The 19996-nt window shown below is 29.6% G+C and overlaps 1 protein-coding gene across 1 annotated transcript; it reads left to right on the forward strand.

The window, feature by feature from the left end:
- The first annotated feature begins 9155 nt into the window (after positions 1–9155).
- On the forward strand, positions 9156–10713 carry LOC118039093 (FCS-Like Zinc finger 1). Its single transcript, XM_035045689.2, has 2 exons — positions 9156–9682; positions 10049–10713. The coding sequence occupies exons 1-2, from the start codon at positions 9396–9398 to the stop codon at positions 10233–10235; spliced, it is 474 nt and encodes a 157-aa protein (XP_034901580.1). The 5' UTR covers positions 9156–9395; the 3' UTR covers positions 10236–10713.
- Positions 10714–19996: the final 9283 nt, after the last annotated feature.

Genomic DNA, 19996 nt, shown 5'->3' on the forward strand with positions numbered 1-19996 from the left:
AAAGTTTTATTTTTTCATTGTGGGATTGAAGACTTATTAGTATTTATGCTCTATGTTTACAAGAAAAAAATTATTTTTTCGAAGCGAAATAAGAAACCTTCTTAATTTAAATAGTTAAACTTAAAATGATAAGATAATATATTTTCATTGTGTGATAAAAAATCTTTTGAAATGATTTTTAAACTTTATTATTTATAGCATGTATAGTCTATATTCACCTAAATTATATATTAGCCTTTTTATGCTGAATATTAAAATTTTAAATATTTTTTATTTTTTTTAAATTAGCTTAAATCAACCATTATAATTCAGACCCGACTTCTCAACCAGGTCAACCCATACCGACTTAATAAATAACCATGTTAATTAGGTCTACAACATGGTCGTGGCCGTACCATTTAGCAGCATGAATTAATGCTGGAAAATTAATGTTCTGGAGAGCTCAGCAAATTTTCAAAGTCAAAACTCACCTCCAAGCCTCCGACACAGCTATGACCTTGGGTGCAGCCTCGTAACATTCATCACGGTTTTGGACATGGATGCCCTCATCGATGGTTAACCAGTAACTGGCGAGTTGGAAAGAGAGAGCTTTGCTATATAGTATACGCTACACATTAATAGTGCGTAAATGAATCAGCTGGTCCAGGTCTGGGCACCCAATACTGCTCGACTGCAGATTTGCTGGTTTATAATACTGTTTATATATTTAAGAATATTTTTTTACTTTAAATTAATATTTTTTAAATTATTTTAATGTGCTAATGTTAAAAAAAATAATTAATTTTTTTAAAAAAATATATTTAAAAAACAACCTCTGAATCCCCTCTCGCCCATATCACATTCAATGCACGAACGCAAACGCCACTCCCTCCGTGACTAGTAGGCCAACACGTCTCATTATTTTAATCTTGAATTTTTTAATAAATTAAAAATATCAAGATATTTCAGCTACTACTGTTGTTCAACGCCACTGGTACAAACAGGGGGTGATGGGGGTATGAATTAATTTGTCTTGCTGGGCATGGTTGACCGCTGGAGCAGTAAATTAAACGGCGTGGAATGCTTCCTCTAATAAAGAATTGCATTCTGGAAATTAAATCTTCCTTGAGAATTAAATCAAATAATCGTTTGATGTAAGGAGATGAAATGGTCCAATCAATTCATGACACGTGCTTGAAGGGCAGTCAAATGTAAGAGAAGAAAAAATCCCTCGCCAAAGAATAGTAGAAGTCGACGATGGCAACAGGTAATATCAAGTTGAGTTAGTGGTTGTTTTTAAAATATATAAAAATAATATTTTTAATATCAGTGTATTAAAACAATTTAAAATTATAAGAAAATAATTTGAAATAAAAAAAAATTAAAATTTTTTAAAAGTATTTTTTGAACACAAAAACAAATATTCTCAAAAATTATTTAAAAATATAATATTAGTTGCTTTATATATATATTAAAAAAAATAATAATAAGAACGGTGCTGCCCCGTTTACAATGGGTACACTGCCGCAGCTGGCATAAATGGTTGGAGAGGTGAGAGGAAATGTTTGGTTGTAGTAGCAACACCGTTGGACTACTTGATCTGTAACTGAATTAATGGTTGCGGTGTAATTAATGGTTGATGTTTTCTCTGTGACACAAACAACTGCTCCAATTTAAAGAGCTCCTTTAATTTTTTAAAACAAATAAAAAGCGTTTACACTTAATACCCGATTTTTTTTAATTTTAAGATGAAAATGCTTATTAAAGAAAGAAAAGACATGATCATGGTTTGGAAGGTTGAAGTAGCGAATGCCGTTGAAATTATTATTTAATATTGGAAGTATTGGAAGAATCTATATTACTAACAGTAAATATTCAAATTAATTTATGTATTTTTTAATTAATTTATTAAAATTTTGAAGTTAATAACCATATAAACTTGTAGTGATCCTAATTTTAAATTAATAATTTTTAAAGAATAAATTTAAAACCTGACAAGTTAAATTATACTCATAAAATTTTTATTAATTTTTTCATCTCCAAGTTAATTGATGTGTGTCACAATAACTATAAAATTTTTCTAAATACAATCGACCTTGTCTATTATGTCAATTCTTTTAAATAAGACATATAGAAATGCCTACTAATTTTTTATTAACATTATTTCAAATCACAACCGGTACATTCTAGAATGCACCTTATTCAAACAACTTTACCATACTCCATGAACCTTCTCTTGGTTTTATTCACTCAACTTTTCTATTTTTTCTATCCACAGCAAAGAAGAAGAGAATGAAAAGATATAAGTTGCTAACTCAAAATTAAATTATGAAAAGTTTTATTGCAGCCGATATGGTAATAGTAAAAGTAATTAATAAATTATTTTAAATTCTATTTAGATTAGAATAGAACTCCAGTCTTTTTTATTTTATTCTAACTTTTTATATAATATTATTGACAAAACTGTATTTCCACTCTTTTTTTCTCTTAATTTAATTACAATAAATTTAATTTTAAATTTATTTGAAGCCTGAAAAATAAGTAATAGATGATTTTAAATTCTATTTAGATTAGAATAGAAGTCTAGTCTTTCTATTTTATTTTAACTTCTTATATAATATCATTGACAAAACTGTATTTCCACTTTTTTTCTCTCTTAATTTAATTACAATAAATTTACGTTTAAATTTATTTGAAGCTTGAACCTAGTTCAGAGTTTGTCTGATGTTGAACGCACTTTTATTCTTTTTCTTTTTTTGAATAGAGTAATATTAAATAAAAACATAATCAACACTAAAACTATGGTGCTATTATTTTGGAATTTTAAAAAAATGAAATTTTTTTTAATTTTTTTCCTTACTTTAAAGAAATATATTTTTGGTGTTTTTAAATCATTTTGATGTGTTGATATCAAAAATAATATTTTTAAAATAAAAAATATATTATTTTAATATATTTATAAATAAAAAATATTTTAAAAATCAACCACAACCACAATTTCAAATAAACTGAGATAATAATTTACTCTTTATACATGCTTACACTTACCCTACAATCGATACATTCTTTTATTATTGTTTTTTTTATTATGTTTTTTGAGAAACTCCATATTCTTTAATATTTACTTATCATTGGATATTAGTAGTATTATTTACCTTTGAATTTTTTTCTCATCGTCAAATAAATAAAAAACAATGAATATCTTTCTATAAAAAATAAAGGAACATGTCATTCAAAATTAATTTAACTTCTAAGTAATTTTTAAAGTGGCTTGATTCGGATTGTCATTTTTGTTCATAAGTGGAGCAATAATATCTTTAAGGGATGGCATCAGATTTAAGTCAACATCGAGCCCCTTAAGTTATTTACCTTTACAGTTCATTAAATTTTACTTTCGTAGATTTACAACGTTCTTTATTGCTTTTCTTTATAATTTTATTTTCATCATTTTTCATAAAGTAAATATATATTTCAAGTCATTTGCCTTTACAGTTTTTTGCAATTTACTTTAGTTGATTTACAATTTTCTTTACTATTTTCCACACCGTAGACGTTAGTTAATATTCTTTTTTTTAAGGTTTTCTTTGTAAAAAAAAAAAACTATAGTTTATTAAGTTTTTCTATCTTAAAACCTTATTCACTTTGTCTTAATTATAATACTCGAATTAAGGCATGGATCACAAGTCTGGTAAGTTGACCCATATACTAGCAAGTCAATTCAAGGTTTAAGTTACGAAAAAAGCATATGAAAAAAACTCGAGAAACACACCAAAACTTTGATCACAACCTACTTGCATTATCAGAAAAATCTTGATGAAACAAATTCAACTACACAAAGAAATGTCATTAACGGTGATTGGAGGGAACCACACATCTCACCCAAAAACAAGTTAGTAATTACAATGATGATAGAGAGAGAGAGAGAGATCGAAGCCTCTATTATAACATCACTGGTGTTAGGTGTTATTAGAAAGATTTTAATAAGAGGAATCTAATGACACTAATAAAGGCAACCAATAATAACCATAATAAGGCACACTTTTCATTCAAATGCAAGTGAGCTATTACAATGAGAAGAGAGGATAGAGAAAAAACAAAAGAAAGTGACCCTCGAGGCACAACACCAGAGCTCTAAGAAATAAATTTCTTGATGTCATTGGATTTACTAATCGAGATCTTTGTAATAATACTAAAAGTGTCATGAACAAAGTTTTGATCTTTTAATGATACCATTTTTGCATTTTTAAATTGATTAGGAACAAGACATGAAATTTACTCTTTTTTTTTTTTTTCACAGTAACATTGCATTGACACCATTAAAAAAAGAATATGGTTATTGACCATAGATGGGTATTTTTGACCTTTTGTTTTATTGTGCATATAAAAATTATTATATTACCCTTGTAATTTAAGAAAAAATTAAACTGATAATGCTTCTTATCTTTTTATTTTTATAAGTATAGTTAAAATACTTATTTGCCCTTAGAGTTTATTTCCTTACGCCCAGGGCCAGAGGGTATTTTAGTTATTGCGCAACTTGTTGTTCTTATTGTTATTGGGGTAGGGCGGGGTCATTTCATTGATGCTTGTTGAGCACGCATCATTCTTTCTTTCGTTTTTATAACTACATGTGCTAGTGATTCTAGCAATCGAAAAGGTCATATCTAATGGCGTCAGCTTCATTTTGGCATCTTCTTCATGGATATGTGGTCCGTGCACCAAGAAGAACTCTGGATTGGACCAGCTGTCATCTCTCTCTCTCTCTCTCCCCCCCCCTTTTCTTTGGTGTTTGCGCCTACCCCTTAATTTTTTAAGCTAGCCCCTAAACTTCATTTTGATTTGTTCGGTTTGTTTTTTTAGGATGTTGATCTAGCGACCCATGTTGCTTCTTCTAATGTAGTCGTCATGAATTTTGCAATAGGGTTTGAACTGTGTCAACAAACTTCTTTTGTTATGAGCGATGTTCACAATAAAGTGATGATGAGTTTTCAAATTTTTTTTTTCTTATTTCTCCTTTGGGTATAATATTGATGGCTCAATTTTTTTAGTTGATTGTTGCCAATTTTTATTTTTTTTTGTGGTTCTCATGCTTTCATCGTCCAGCCAATGTTTGTCAATAATTTACGTTGCTGATTTTCTTTTGACGAACCTAAAGCCACAGAAATTTGCGTTATTGATTTATCCCACTGTTGGCATAGTTGTTAGCACCCTTAGGCACTGTTTTGGATAGCCTACCAAAACGTGCACCTCATGCACATTTAACACTGTTACAAACCACCCTTATCAAAAAAGCCTGACACTCTCATCAGACAAATTTGAATTACCTTTCCAACACATCTGTTCCTCATCACAAATCTTGTGTTGCTCCCTATCATTTAAATTATATTATTGAATTACCTAATTTTTCTAGATACAGTCAAATTAATATCTCTAGTATCAATTTATTCTTACTTTTTTATTAATAATTCAAGTATCAGATTATTCTTACCTTTTCTTTTTTTTTAAAAAAAATACTATGATCATCTAAACATGTTTTTAGTGTGTTAAAAGTTTTTTTTGGATGCCCCCGATATTGCGCGATTCACCCGAGGAGAAATCACCGCCTTGGTCAATAATGACGCAGGGGGTGACTTTGTTTGTCGTTTATTGTATCACGTGGCATCAGGACATGCACCTAGGGGCTGCGGTGGTGCCAAGCACCACACCACACGTGTACAGTACACAGTGATTCACCGAAGCACGGGTAGATGGAGCAGAGGGGGCAATAGTTGCTGGATGGCCTTGATGCACGGGCAGAGCCCATGGTTGGGGAGGCAAAAACATCGGAGCACGAGCCGTTTGCGTTAATATATTGGTTAAAGAACCACGTGCAATGCCTCTAGTGCTTGATCTGAGCTCTTGCTTTCTTTGTCCTCTTGTTGCTTAGCGTTGAAATAAAAAAAAAAAAAAAAAAAAAGCACCTTCGTTCCATTAATTTATGTTGCCAAACGCAATAATATTTGTCGAGGTCGTATATTCGAAATATAATCAATTATATTTGTTCGATATGCAAGGATCTTGATCATCCACGTGGTTAAGTTCCATACAAAAATAAAAAACTGCGAGTGATTACTATAATTGGTGCTCTAAGATGGCAACATTGATGCAAATTGCTTTCCGGCAACTATTATTTAAATGCACCCTCCAAATAAATAAATAAATAATTTGGTGTGTGGAACAAGGTTTGAGCACTTCAACAACGTTGCCCGAAGGAAATTCCTTTCAAGAATTAATCAAATCACCTTTTCGAAAGAGAACAACGAAAGATTTTGTCTCTTTTATTTTTGTTTGAAGAAATAAAAATGCCCGCTTCAGATTTTGTCATTTACAAGAATTTGAGTTAAGAAGAGCACCAAGTACCATTGTTTTTGTGTTTTTAAAAAATTTAAATTTATTTTATTTAAATTAGTATTTTTTTAATTTTTTGAGATATTTTAATGTGTTGATATTAAAAATAATTTTTTAAAAATAAAAATAATATTATTTTAATATATTTTTAAATATAAAAAATACCTATTATAATTAGTGAGTTGGGATGGTTGCGAACTAGATATTTTTTGTATTTTTTATTTTTCAATGATGAATGCCCATTTCAGCTATGATGTCTTGAGCACAAAAGCCAGAAAGCGATCTCTCTCTAGCCATCGCAATACGCAGCCCTCACCATCGTCTAGAAAAGCATGGCTGTGTGTGGGGGTCCATCGTTAATGGCTCACGCAGGTGGGTCCCCTGTGCTGTGGGTCCCAGGGTTTGTGATGAAAAAGGACAAAAGAATAATGGAGAAAAAGAGAGCGCAGGTGATGTCATGTGGAGGGGTTGAGTGAAAGGAAAGGTGAGAGTAAAGTGAAACCGTGGGTCTTGGAGAAGGTGATGCCAGGACAACACAAGTGTACAGCGTCGTTATACTTGCTTGCACTGTGTGGCGCGTGGCACGCCACCAGGAAAAGAAAAATATCAAGCGAGTTACATTTTTAAATGAGGAGGGCGGCCAACAGATATTTGTGTTTTATTTTTTAAGGTTATTTTTTTTATGGTTTTGGATTATTTTAAAGTGTTTTATTTTAAAAATAATTTTATTAAATTAATATTATTTTAATATATTTTAAAATAAAAAATAATTTAATTACACTCTCAAAAACCAACTAAACATAAAGAATCATCTTATATCATAAATAATTTATTTACTTTTTAAATTCTATTTATAATCTTGATGTGTATTGAGATATTAGAATTAAATTATTGTTTTTTGTTTAAAATTAATTTTTTTTTATTTTTTGATTATTTTGATATATTTATTTTCAAAATAATTCTTTTAAAAATAATTTTTAATATATATTTTTTTAAAATAAAACATAACTATAATCATTTTTTTAAAAAACCACCTAGCTTATTTACTTTTTAAACCCTTGTGAAATAAGTATTGTTTTGGGAAGCAATTTATAATCCTCATGTGTAGAACTCATAATTAAAAGTACCGACACGAATTTTAAAAGTACACAGTCTCTCATCCTAATGTAATTCTACATTTGTTTTTAATTTTCTCGTGTCATGGATCTTAGATTCAAGCCTTTCCTTTTACATATTCATATTTATTATTGTGTGTAAAATACTTTTTTCCACAGAAATGTTGATATTTATAAAACATTGATGTAAAATGATAGGCTAGCTAGGTCCCCTTGCTTGAATGAGTTTTTTATTTCTTAATTATCTTTATATAAAGCATGAGATCTTGTGCAAGAATAGAGAGGTTTAGAAGATTAAAAACATGTCACGCCTCGAAAACAAAACTTAAAAGGTTTTAAAAGAGATTTCTTTATACAAAATATGATTATGTCGTGAATACAAGGGGTGGAAAACGAAGAATATCTCTGTAAAATGGTTGATCTTGCATTTTCTCTCTCTAGGGGGGAAAGGGAAAAACAAAATTGCGATGGCAGTACGAGAGCTATAATGTTTGTGTTGTCAAAAATATATGAAGTTCTAATTTCTTACTACCAAAGCATGAGCTTCTCATTAAGCGAGGTGAAATAATGTAATTAATATATATTTTTTAATGTTTAATTTGCTTATATATAATATGACCCTCAAATTTATGTTTTCATAACCCCACGATATTTATATTGTTTCAGTGGCCGAGTTTTTTTTTTTAATCTAACGAGCTCCTTGTTGTTAAAAAATTAATTATTTACATGAATAAAATATTGCAATATTAAGCTATGTTACATGAATTCCTTTCTTAATCCCCAAGCAATAGTGAATTGAGATATTATATTTGAAAATTAATTATTTAAAGCAATATAGAAGTATCTTCCCACCAACTTGTTTGACTTTAACAATATAAAAATCCAAAAATTAATAATTTAAAATACGAGTTTTTTTGACTTGTATCCATGAAAAAAGTACCTTTCATTTGCTCTTTCATTGTTCAAAACACAAATAAAAAAGATAAACTCAAATAATTAAAACTTCATGGCTACAAAAGTTAACCATCACAAGCACATAGTATTATATAAGTGAAAAATAATTTTAAAAAATGTAATTTAACTGATAAAGTTCTGAATTAAAGGATTTAATTTAACCAATTAAATTTTGTGTTTTTTTTCTAGAAATTATTAATTTAAATGTTTTAAATTTTAGAATTATTAAAAACTTATCTAATTATTAAATTTAAAATTTTAAAAAATTAATTAAAATATATTAAAGCTGTGAGATACCACAAACAATTATAAAAAATAATAATGAAAAATGCAATGTTTTCAGTCAAAGTCCCATCTTTCCTCGGTTCGATTATGAAAGCCTGTACAGAGAACAAGCCCTTGACCGTGGAGGGGTGTAAACGTAACGCAAACGCGCAATCCACGAGCGTGGCTTTCTCAAATATTGACGTTGCAACGTTGGTCGCTGGCGGGGGGGGTCGTGGAAGGTGAGGTCCAAATCAAGAACCGTGTGAATTCTCCCTCTTCATTTTGACGGGAATTACAAAAATAACTTTCCTCAATAGCCGAGTCAGTTTGAGAGCAGTGACATATGTGTAATTAAGTGAGAAAATAGGGGCAATCAGCTCATCATCTCTTGGAACTAAAAATATCAAATCAACTGTAACTTGGAGATGCGGGTAGTTTTGAGCCAATAGATTCATCTACACGGATTCTTGAAGCCTGCCGTTGTTTACACCTCTCTCCTTCTCTCCCTTTCTTTAAAAACTTGCCACTCCCCATCGCCCACTCATCCTTAACAAAGCCATCTCCTCTCCTTCTTTACTAAACCTCCTCATTTCTCTCTCTCTCTCGAAGGAAAACTTGAAGAAGACAATAGAAAAACTCAAAGCAGCAAATTACCTCAAAAACATTAGTATTGCTTCAATACCAATACTATTCATGGAGTTCTCATCTTCAAGAAGGCCTTGTTTCAATGAGGAAGATGATGGGTTAGCTTCTCTTGCAGATATAGAAGCTGGGTCTTCGGGGAATCATCACCCATTCTTCTCTAGGTCACTCTGTTACGCGAGAAGAGGTAGTTTTAGAAACCTTTCATCTCTGGTGTCTTCTCCAAGATCGGCAAGGTATTGTGACTCTAGATATGAAGATCACCTACCCCATTTCTTGGAAGCTTGTTTTCTTTGCAAGAAACCACTCGGTGATAACAGAGACATCTTCATGTACAGGTTAGCTATTTCTCCGCCTTTTTTCAGTTGTAGTTACTGCTGCTTTTCTTACTTCCAATTTGATTGGAATTGGAGTTCTTTATCAACCAAATGTAATTTACAAGATCAATCTGTTAATTGTTGTGTAAGGACAGCTTTCTTCATTGGGTTCCAAGAATATTTGAGACCTTATATTAATAGTAACATCTTCCGTAAATCTTTTGAAAAAGAAACCTAAGTGAGCCAAAGGATTGGAAGTAACTTTTATTTTTATCAGTGAGATCGTTTAGGAAATTAGAGTTTGCTAGTCTTGATCTTGGTTTTTCTTTGTAATCTGTGGTGCTAGAACGTGTGGGTTGGATTCTGATGTAAAACTTGTTTTTGCAGAGGGGACACGCCATTCTGCAGTGAAGAGTGCAGACAAGAGCAAATAGATATAGACGAAGCCAATGAAAAGAACTGGAATCTCTCTTCATCTATGAAAGCATTAAGGAAAAAAGACCAGAAGAAATCCAAATCTCCTACTAAAGCTCAGGACTACCCTTCTCGTACAGGCACCGTTGCCGCAGCATAAAAATGAGATGTAAAAAAGAAAAGGAGTTTACTTTAGAGAAGAAGAAGAAAAACAGAGAGAGCCTATAGATTTCCTCTACAAAATAAAAGAAAAGGAAAAGAGAAAATACTACTACTATGATATGATGGTGGTTTTTGTCCATATATGAAGAGCCCTCAAAGAGAAAGATCTTGTATGTATGGTATGGTATGGTATGGTATGGTTTGATTATATGGCCTTGTGTCTAGCGAAGAGAAACGGAAACAATTTTGAGGATTTAATTTTTTTCCCTTTGTTATCTCTAACTATAGCTGTGAGAATTACTACGTGAGAAAGAGTGTAATGGGCTGTTAGATCCTGATCTGGCCTTGTGTAGTGCTTTCTCTCTTGTCTTTTTTTTTAAGGGAGTGGGGAGGTTTTTGATGCTCTAATGGAGTCACGCCTGAACAGCGAAGGCTGATGATGACAAGTAAATGTCTTTTTTAGTTCTTCTCTGTCAGTCTGTGCCTCTTTTAGATCTTTTTGTGTGATTACTTTGTAGCTTTTAATGGTCATCGAAATCTGAGAGTGAGAGAGGGAGAGGAGATGCTTTCCTGGTAAGTCGGAGCTGTAGGTGGCCAAGTGGAATTTCAAAAACGAAAAGGTGGCTTTCTAACGCCATGTTTGTTTTTAGTTTTTGGAAAATTATTTTTTTAAATTGTTTAATATTTATTTGTTATGAGAAAAGTTGGATAATGAAAAAATATTTTATAGTTAATAAAAAATAATTTTTAATTAATTTCAGTCAAAGAAAAATTTAGCTTGATTTTTAGAAAAGTGACTTTTTTTTAGCTGTGTTTGTTTTTTAGAGAGTGGTTTTCAGGAAATTATTTTCTAAATTTTCTTGTGTTTGTTTGTTATTAAAAAAGTTAGTCAATAAAAAATATTTTCAATAAAAGAAAAATTTAGCTTGGTTTTCAAGAAAGTATTTTCTCGATGTGTTTTGTTTTTTAGAAATTGGTTTTTAGAAAATCACTTTCCAATAAAAGAAAAGTTTGGCTTGGTTTTTAGGAAAGTGTTTTCCTGAAAAATTTAGACGAAAAATACTTTTCGAAAGTTGTGAAAAATTTAGAAATGTCATTATTTGTTAATTATATCAAATTTGATCCTCAATTTGAATATTTATTTTTTAATTTTATCTTTTAAAACTTTATTTTTTTATTAACTTTGGTTTTTATTTTTATAATTGTTATTTGTTTTTTTTTTATTTTTTTTTTGAAATATTTTATTTATTAAATTTGATCCCCATTCTTTTCATTATTACTTATTTTATTTAAAATAATTTATAAAATGTTGATTATTATTATTTTAATTTCTTCATCTTTCATTTTTTTTTTAATTTTTTAGATTTGATTTCTATTATTTTGATTATTATTTATTTTATTTGAGATAATTTAAGAAATTATATATATTTTTTTAATTTTATTATCATTCAATTTTTTAATTTGTAACATTTGTTTCTTATTATTGTAATAAACTTGAGAAAAATAAAATATTAATAAGTTATTTTTCAATGACATAACCAAACACTGGAAAGTGTTTTTTCAACTTATTTTTCATTACACTACCAGACATCGGAAAATATTTTTTAGGAATTCATTTTTTTCCGGAATCTACTTTTAAAAAAAAACTACTTTCCAGTAAACAAACGGGGCTAAAGGTATAAAGTAGTGTTTGTTTTTTATATTAGATATGAAAATTTAAAAAAAAATTTAATAAAAAATTATTATCAATCCTTCTTGGAATGCAATTTTAGACTTCAGAGTGTTCTATTACTTATATAGTTTTAGTTACTATTGTGAATAATTGTTAGCGTTGAGGTTTTTAAATATTTTTTTTCCCAATATGATTTGGGTTAAATTGGGTAATCAACATTTAAAATAAAAATAAATGGTAAAATAGTATAAAATAAAAAAGTTTTGGACAATAAGAGGATATCTTGGATTGGAAACATAACATTTTAATAATTTTATGGTTTGGAAACATAATGATTTAATAATTTTAGGGTTCAAAACTATGACATTTGATATATGTCGCGGTTGTGAATCGTGATATTAGTTGTGATATTTAATCCTAAGGAGATTGTTATCGTTTTGGCTATTATAAAGTTTTTGATTATTTTTATGTTTTAAGCTCGAAAAAGTTTATAAAATTATAATTTATCAAATTTTGGACAAAGTTTTCTCTATATATTAACTATATCCAAGATTTTGTCTCTCCTAAAAAAACCAGTAAAAAACAAAAACAACATCAATCAATAAATTTTAACTAAACTCAACATATTCTCATATCTCAAAATCATAAGTAGCTTTAAGAATGCAAAAAAACAAAAAAAAAAAAAAACACACACACACATATATACACACATAACTCGTCTATCTATCCATGTCTATGTTGCTACTGGATGATCCGATTTCATCGGTAGCACGACTGGATCCTGCTCTTGCCTGTGTGGTTTCATCCTCCGGCTGATATCATCGGGAATTGGCCTCTCACCAAAGGTTTCAAGTCCAATGTGACAATCATTTAACCACCTGGACCCTCCTGTAGCAAAAAGTCAAACCTAATGTTGATAAAATATTAATGTTAGATTAAAAGATAAACACACAATTATATACTCTTCATCGGTAATCATGATGTGCATCTCTGTAAAAATCTCATTTTTTTGCACATCCCACTATGATACATAAGCATTATGTCACCCCAACCATCGTAATCATCATTTTTACCCTACGAGTAAAGACGTGCAAAGCATCACTTGTATTGATATCAACATGAATGTGTTATATGTAGTCGAACTGTCACATCACCCAATACAGACAAATATAGCTCGACAATATCCTAACATTTTAGCAAGACCAATGTTGTCCAAATATTGGATCAACAACCAATATTTCTTCGAAGTAAGGCGTCTACATGACCTGCAAATTATAAGTTAAATAAATATCAAACATCAATAATTTGGTGCAATTAATTATTTTATTTAACAAATAGTTCAAAAAATATTTGGATAACATGTTGCCTATGGAGCTTAATATGATAAAATGCTAGATAAATACAAAACAAATAGTAAGGCGTCCACATGACCTCCAAATTATAAGTTAAGAAATATCAAACAATAATAATTCGGTACAGTTAATTATTTTATTTAATAAATAGTTCAAAAATTAATTGAATAACATGTTGCATGTCAAGCTCACTCCGATAAAATGCTAGCACATATGCTGAATTATTTTTAAAAACTTATCTAGCACACCACCTAAAATTAAAAACATGTAAGTTTAATTGCATTTTCAAAGTTTCAAGGCCATAATATAAATGTATATAATTATAAAAATAACATTACAATGCATGTATCCTAGTGGGAGATGAAATGTAACCCTTATAGTTTGGACAATCACACCTTGCAAGCTTGATATCTAGGGCCTGTCCACATGGAGATGTTCTCATGACCATAAATTTTATTATATAAAAAACATTTTGTTAATTTTTTTTAAGCATGAAACAATTAAATCTAAATAGTTATTTAGATTTTTCAATTCATATTTGTAAAAGTAGCAAACATCCTCCAACCTATTTGGTCCCATTCATGCATATAAGACATAAATGTTTGTACAAAGATGCCAATACATCAAAATCTCTAGCTATACGTGGGGATAATATCAAAAAATTTCAAGAGCGTCAGATAAAGCAAATGAACATATCTCTCTGTGAGGCTAGTGAATAACACACTGTCAAACAAATGGAGTATATATGCTATGACATACCAATAAAAAATTAAAATCAATATATTTAAATTATATTTGATTTTGTACCTTCGCAGGACCTCCTCCTCCTCATCATCTGGTGATGTCGAAAATATCTTCTAAATTCACTTAAGATGGATGTTACCCATTTCAATTCAGAAAAAGGGGGTATGATCGTTCGCGTAACACAATTATATTACAAACATCAATAGATGTGACTAACCGTCTATTAATAGCCAATCCAAGCAAAATCATCACATTTTGTAATGTCGGTGTCATCTCTCCATGCCTAAGATGAAACCTGTGTATCTCACATCTCCATTACTTAATTAGTGCATGGATCAAGCCTTGGTCAAACTTGAAGTCGTCAAGAGAATTGATATACCAAAACCCAGCCTGAACCATATATGGCTGGACTTGCTTGGAGTTGCAACCACCTCTATATACGACAGTAAATAATGGTCTTGTTCTGCATAACAATATAAAGTATAATTATTAAAAATTTAATGATAATCAAATTAAACACAAATATAAAATATATTAAAATTAAATATTCTTACAATACCAGCAAATACATCATCTAATTGAAGTCAATCCTGCAACTGCATAATAGAAGTGTCGATAGGTCTGGTAGACATATATTGTGACTCATACTCAACAAGCTCATGCTCATGCTCTGCATGAATATCATAAGCATTTTCTCCATACTTAATATGAGTAGATGATCTACCACAACGAGTGTGTAACATCCTATGTAAGAGTACCTATGATTAATGTGAAATTATACAAGTTTAATATGCTTTAAAAAATATCATAATATATCATAACATAACTTATCAAATTGTTATACATACGTTGTCAATTATTACATGTTTTTCTATTATGCCATATGTCAATGCATATACCACACTTATAATGTGCATTACCATCTCTTGCATCCATCTCGTTATGAAAATAAGTTGACACCCTTTAACCACATCCTAATTTTCATCTATATGAATCTACTTCAGCTCGAGATCTAGTGTAATCAGTCCATTCTGACTCTTCTGGTAATGGATAAAATGACATTTCATATTCTAACCTATAGCTTTGAATCGTGTAATAATCATCAACAAACTATGTGAAGTACAAGTGATGCTTAGTATAACATGCAAGAACATGTGAACATGGATAATAAAATGTCTATCATTTACCATATGTACATGTTGTATCATTCAATGTCACTATTCGCAACGCAAGACTTCTTTCACAACACCTAATTTAATAGGGGTGTTGGCCTGTAAAATTTGTTACTCGAAGTCAAAACAACATTGTAGTATGATCCCTTGGTCTATCCATACTCATTATCAATTCAATCTAAATTGTTAGGGGCTAGATTACTCCATTTTCAAATACATCACTAGCTACACGTCTTTACTTGACCCAATAACTACTACATTTATAAAATATTAATTACATTTGATCAAAAATAGGCATTGCACGAGCATTTTTTAAAACATGATTAAATAATTATGAAAAATTAGTTGTCATATTACCATATTAGTGACTACCATCATAAGATAAAGCCTATTTTTCTTTTGGCTCCCTTTCAACCCATTCTTTATATGTTAGGTTCATGTTACATATTTTTTCATACCACAAATCAAATTTATGTGTAAGAGGTTTGTAACACATCCTCATTAAATATTTTTTATAATGTATCTTTGTAAGTAAAGCAAAAACCATTTCAATTTTCATTATTTTTTTCATTAACAATGGCAAAAGCTAATGGGAAAATCTTATTATTTACATCAAAAGCAATTGCAATTAATAACTTCTCATCATATCTCCTATACGAGTATGTCTCATCAACACTAATAAGTGATCTACAATACTTGAAACCTTCAATACAAGGTCCGAATAATAAAAAAAACATATCGCAATAACTATTGTTTATCATCAAGATATCATTTGTGTGTCCAATCAACAATTGTTCCAGGATTTAATTTTTTTATTGCCAATAACAGCCTATATAAATTTTTAAAGAACTTCTTATGTGAACCAAGAAGATGTTCAATCACCTTCTGTTTTGTAACCTATGTTTTATCATATAATATTTTATATTTATAATGTAATTTTATTTCATCTCACCTGCTTGCATCCGTTATTGAAATATTATTCATTACTAGGGTTGATATAGCACTAACAATAAAAGTTGCATCAAGTTGATGGTGGTTTTTTGGACAAAGAGCATAATATATATTGCGGCTCTTTTAACTTTATTATCTCAAATTAATCCAATCTTTTTATAATATCCCTCACGGAATACCATTTGCATTGGAATACTTACATACATTGTAATTGAACAAATATTAAGTTCGACTATTGGACTTGGTACTCTAGTGAGTGTGCAATGTGTCATCGTTGAACAATATTAACCAATTTATTTTTACTACTATATGTTTTACCAACATCTAAATCAAACTCTCCTGGAAAACATCTATAATTAAGTGCCTAATCATATGAAATGAAAAAACTAGACTAAAAAGCATCTCTAAATTCAGGAACAAGAAGAATAATTTCATCATCATAGATATCATTTTCTTTGTTCCTAGGCTTAGAATAGTCAAATCTATGTTGATCAGCGAAAGGATTATCAAACATAGTATCATTTATCCATTACAACAAATCATCCGACAATAAACAATTTTTTTCTCTACCAACTGAATTTGAAGGACTAATAGAAGTTGGAACACACATAGATTTTGGTCGACTACTCACATACAAAATCATCTTGTTCAAATCACTTTAAATGAATGAATCAATTTGACACCTCTGAGATTTTTCAACATCAATATCATTATAATTTCACTTAAATCCGTGAAATTTTTTTTCTTTTATTTCTACATATGATAAGTTTAAATTACTAGTTAACAACAAACTACTATAGCCATTGTATGTGATATTACCATTCACTTGAAGAACAATATTGCCACTGTAATAACATAACATAAATATGTTATAGGACATTACGTAAAAATAATCGGATTCTAGTTAATTTAATATAATTTTAACTAAATTGCACCACCTCAACACTAGTTGGCAAAATTCATAACAAATTCAATTAAATTCCCAAAATTTAACATTGTAGGAAACTTAATAAAATTTTTCACATAATTCATGATACATTAGCAATTGTTATTTGCATGCTCAGTTGCATTAAATTAAACACAAATTCATAACAAATTAATATAATTATAATAAAATACTAAATTCATGAACTTATCAACAATTTAATGAAACATGTAATTCATCATAATTCAACTGCATTTATGCTCTATTTTATGAACATGTGTGTATTTAACTACATTATTAGTCGATTCCAACAATATACATAAAATTTTAATTCATCAATTTAACTTAAATTAAACGGAACACATATTTAATTGAACTTATTTTCATGTTTAACTATATCAAATAAACTCTAATTAATTGTATTCTTGACTAATTTATCATTGAACTAAAAAACCCTAAATTCACCATAAACTTTAAATTCAACCTAAACAATTATTTGATTTTAATCAAACCATGTACAAATTAATAGCAATGTAAAATGTTTACCTTGTTTATAAAACTACAATAAGGGCGGTGGCGGTTGTGGTGGCGGGGGCAACAAAGAAAACGATGAATTTTTAACATCAAAGGATGCTTAGAGACTAGGATAGGTTCAATTCTCGACTCTTTTAAGGGCAAAATTTAAGTGATTAACTGGTTTTTTAAGACAAAAGTGAGGGTGTTGATGGTTTTTTTCCGTAAAAGAGTGACAACGTCTGTGTATTTTGTTGATGCTCAACTATTTAAATTTTAATTGATGTCATACTTATAAAGCATAATATTTAATGAATGTCATGCTTTAAAAGAATGCTATATAATTATTACCTTCTTGGTGGATGTTAGCCATGATATCAAATTATATCTCAAATTATATCTTTTTGCTTTTTTATTCAAATTGAGCATACCTAAGTTGGCTGTGCTAATTTTGTATTTAAAAAAAAAAAACTGTTATTAAGGCCACTATGATTGTTGATGGTAAGTATGTCTATAGTTGGAGAGAGAAGAGAGCTACTGGCGCTAGGCCTTGCCACTTGTCGTGACAAGATTTTATTAGAAGGATGGAATGTTAAAGAAAATCTATCGTACAAGAATACTCCTAAAGAAAAATAGTAAATTGAACTTTTAGACAAAAAAAAAAGTAGGAAATCAGTAGCTTTTTTCCCGGACTTTTTTACACACAATTTGTCATTCTGTAAAGCACAACTCGTCAAATGCCCCTTTGCAAATGAAATGCGAGTGTGCCGACCTAAAGCTTGTCGTCGGCCAACTGAAGTGGGGACATATTTGACACCACCACTTGACCTGGAGGTGGAACCAATCAACCACCGATTGAAGAGAAGCAGATTCTTACTTTGCGTGCAAGGGATGGTTTCTCAATGATCAGGATCGATGCCCCTGTTCGTTTCTGTAGAATCTCTTGAAAGCAACATGTCATAAGGCCATGTCCATATAGCCTAAATCTTGTTTCCAAGTAGTGGTTAGGGTTTGTCAAGAGCAGGCCCTTGTGATTTAGTACTGGACCTGTAGCAGAATTACATGGACGCCCAATGCAGAACGGCCCAGGTAACTCAAAAAAACCGAGTTTAAAAAAAACACAAAAGAAGCTAAACCCAAAAAAATGACATTTGTTGCCTGCCACCTGCATGGCACGGCGAGAGAAAGGGAGAAAATTACCACGTCTTGATTCTGCCTGACTTCGCTGTTCGTCCGAGACACAGCACCCAGAAAATTTGAATGTTAGAAATTCATTCTTCGGAAAATATAATTATCTATCAATAATGAGATTTTCAGAAATAGTATTCCATAAGTACGAAGTTGTATGCACCCCTCCGAGGCATCTGTCATCGTGCAAAACTAATTTCTCTATTGTTTATTTATTTATTTATTTGTTTGTTTGTTAACTTGGTGAAGTGAGGATGCAACCTTCATGATCATCCGCCAATACAATATAATAGGATGAATTCTACGATATTCTCAATACTTGCAGCATATAAAGAAAAATAGATACAAAAGGTACTATTACAATTCCCTTTTTTTAGTTAATTCATTCTCTTTTGTTTTTTTTTCTTATTTTTATCTCTTTCATAGAATTACTTGCCATTCCTTGATAAATGTAAAACTTGATGCTCAATTGTCCGCAATGAAAAACTTTAATATAGTGTTTGATATTGTAGTGGTGATTTTTTTAAAAAGTATTTTTTTAAAAAAATATATATCAAAATAATATTTTTTTTTATTTTTTTAAATTTATTTTTAATACCAGCATATCAAAATAATCAAAAAACAAAATAAAACTAAATTTAAAACAAATAATTAAAAACAAATTCTAAAAATATTGTTTCCCTGTAAAATAAAATAAAAAAACATCAGCTAGATAGATGTATAAATGTTATGATTTGGGCCTTGTTTATTTCACGGAAATGGTTTTCTGAAAATCCTTTTTCTAAACTTTCATGTGTTTTTTTGTTATTAGAAAAGTTGATCAATGAAAAATACTTTTTAATCAAAGAAAAATATAGCTTAGTTTTCAGGAAAGTGTTTTCCTTTTATTTTTGGCGGAAATCACTTTCCAGAAAATTGTGAAAAATTTAAAAATATCATATTATTTGCTGATGATATCAAATTTGGTTCTCGAACTTTTAATTGCTATCTATTTTGTTTTGAATATTTTTTTTCAATTTCATCCCTTGAAATTTAATTTAATTTTATTTTTATATAAACTTTGATATTTATTTTTTATGATTGTTATTTGCTTTTCTCTTATCATTTTCTTAATTGAAACTTTTAATTGGTATATATTTTGTTTTAATTTTTTTTTTTTGATTTCATCTGTTAGAATTTTACCAAATATAAAAAATAATTGATTTTTTAGAAATTTATTTTTTTAAAAAAATTACTGTTAAA

This window comes from Populus alba, chromosome 1 (genome assembly GCF_005239225.2).
Source record: "Populus alba chromosome 1, ASM523922v2, whole genome shotgun sequence".
Taxonomy (NCBI): Eukaryota; Viridiplantae; Streptophyta; class Magnoliopsida; order Malpighiales; family Salicaceae; genus Populus; species Populus alba.

Bases quoted from the DNA above. Each gene is read 5' to 3' on its own strand.
- LOC118039093 (XM_035045689.2), top strand. From the start codon at position 9,396: ATGGAGTTCTCATCTTCAAGAAGGCCTTGTTTCAATGAGGAAGATGAT. The intron at 9,683-10,048 runs GTTAGCTATTTC...TTGTTTTTGCAG, and splicing joins AGAGACATCTTCATGTACAG to AGGGGACACGCCATTCTGCA.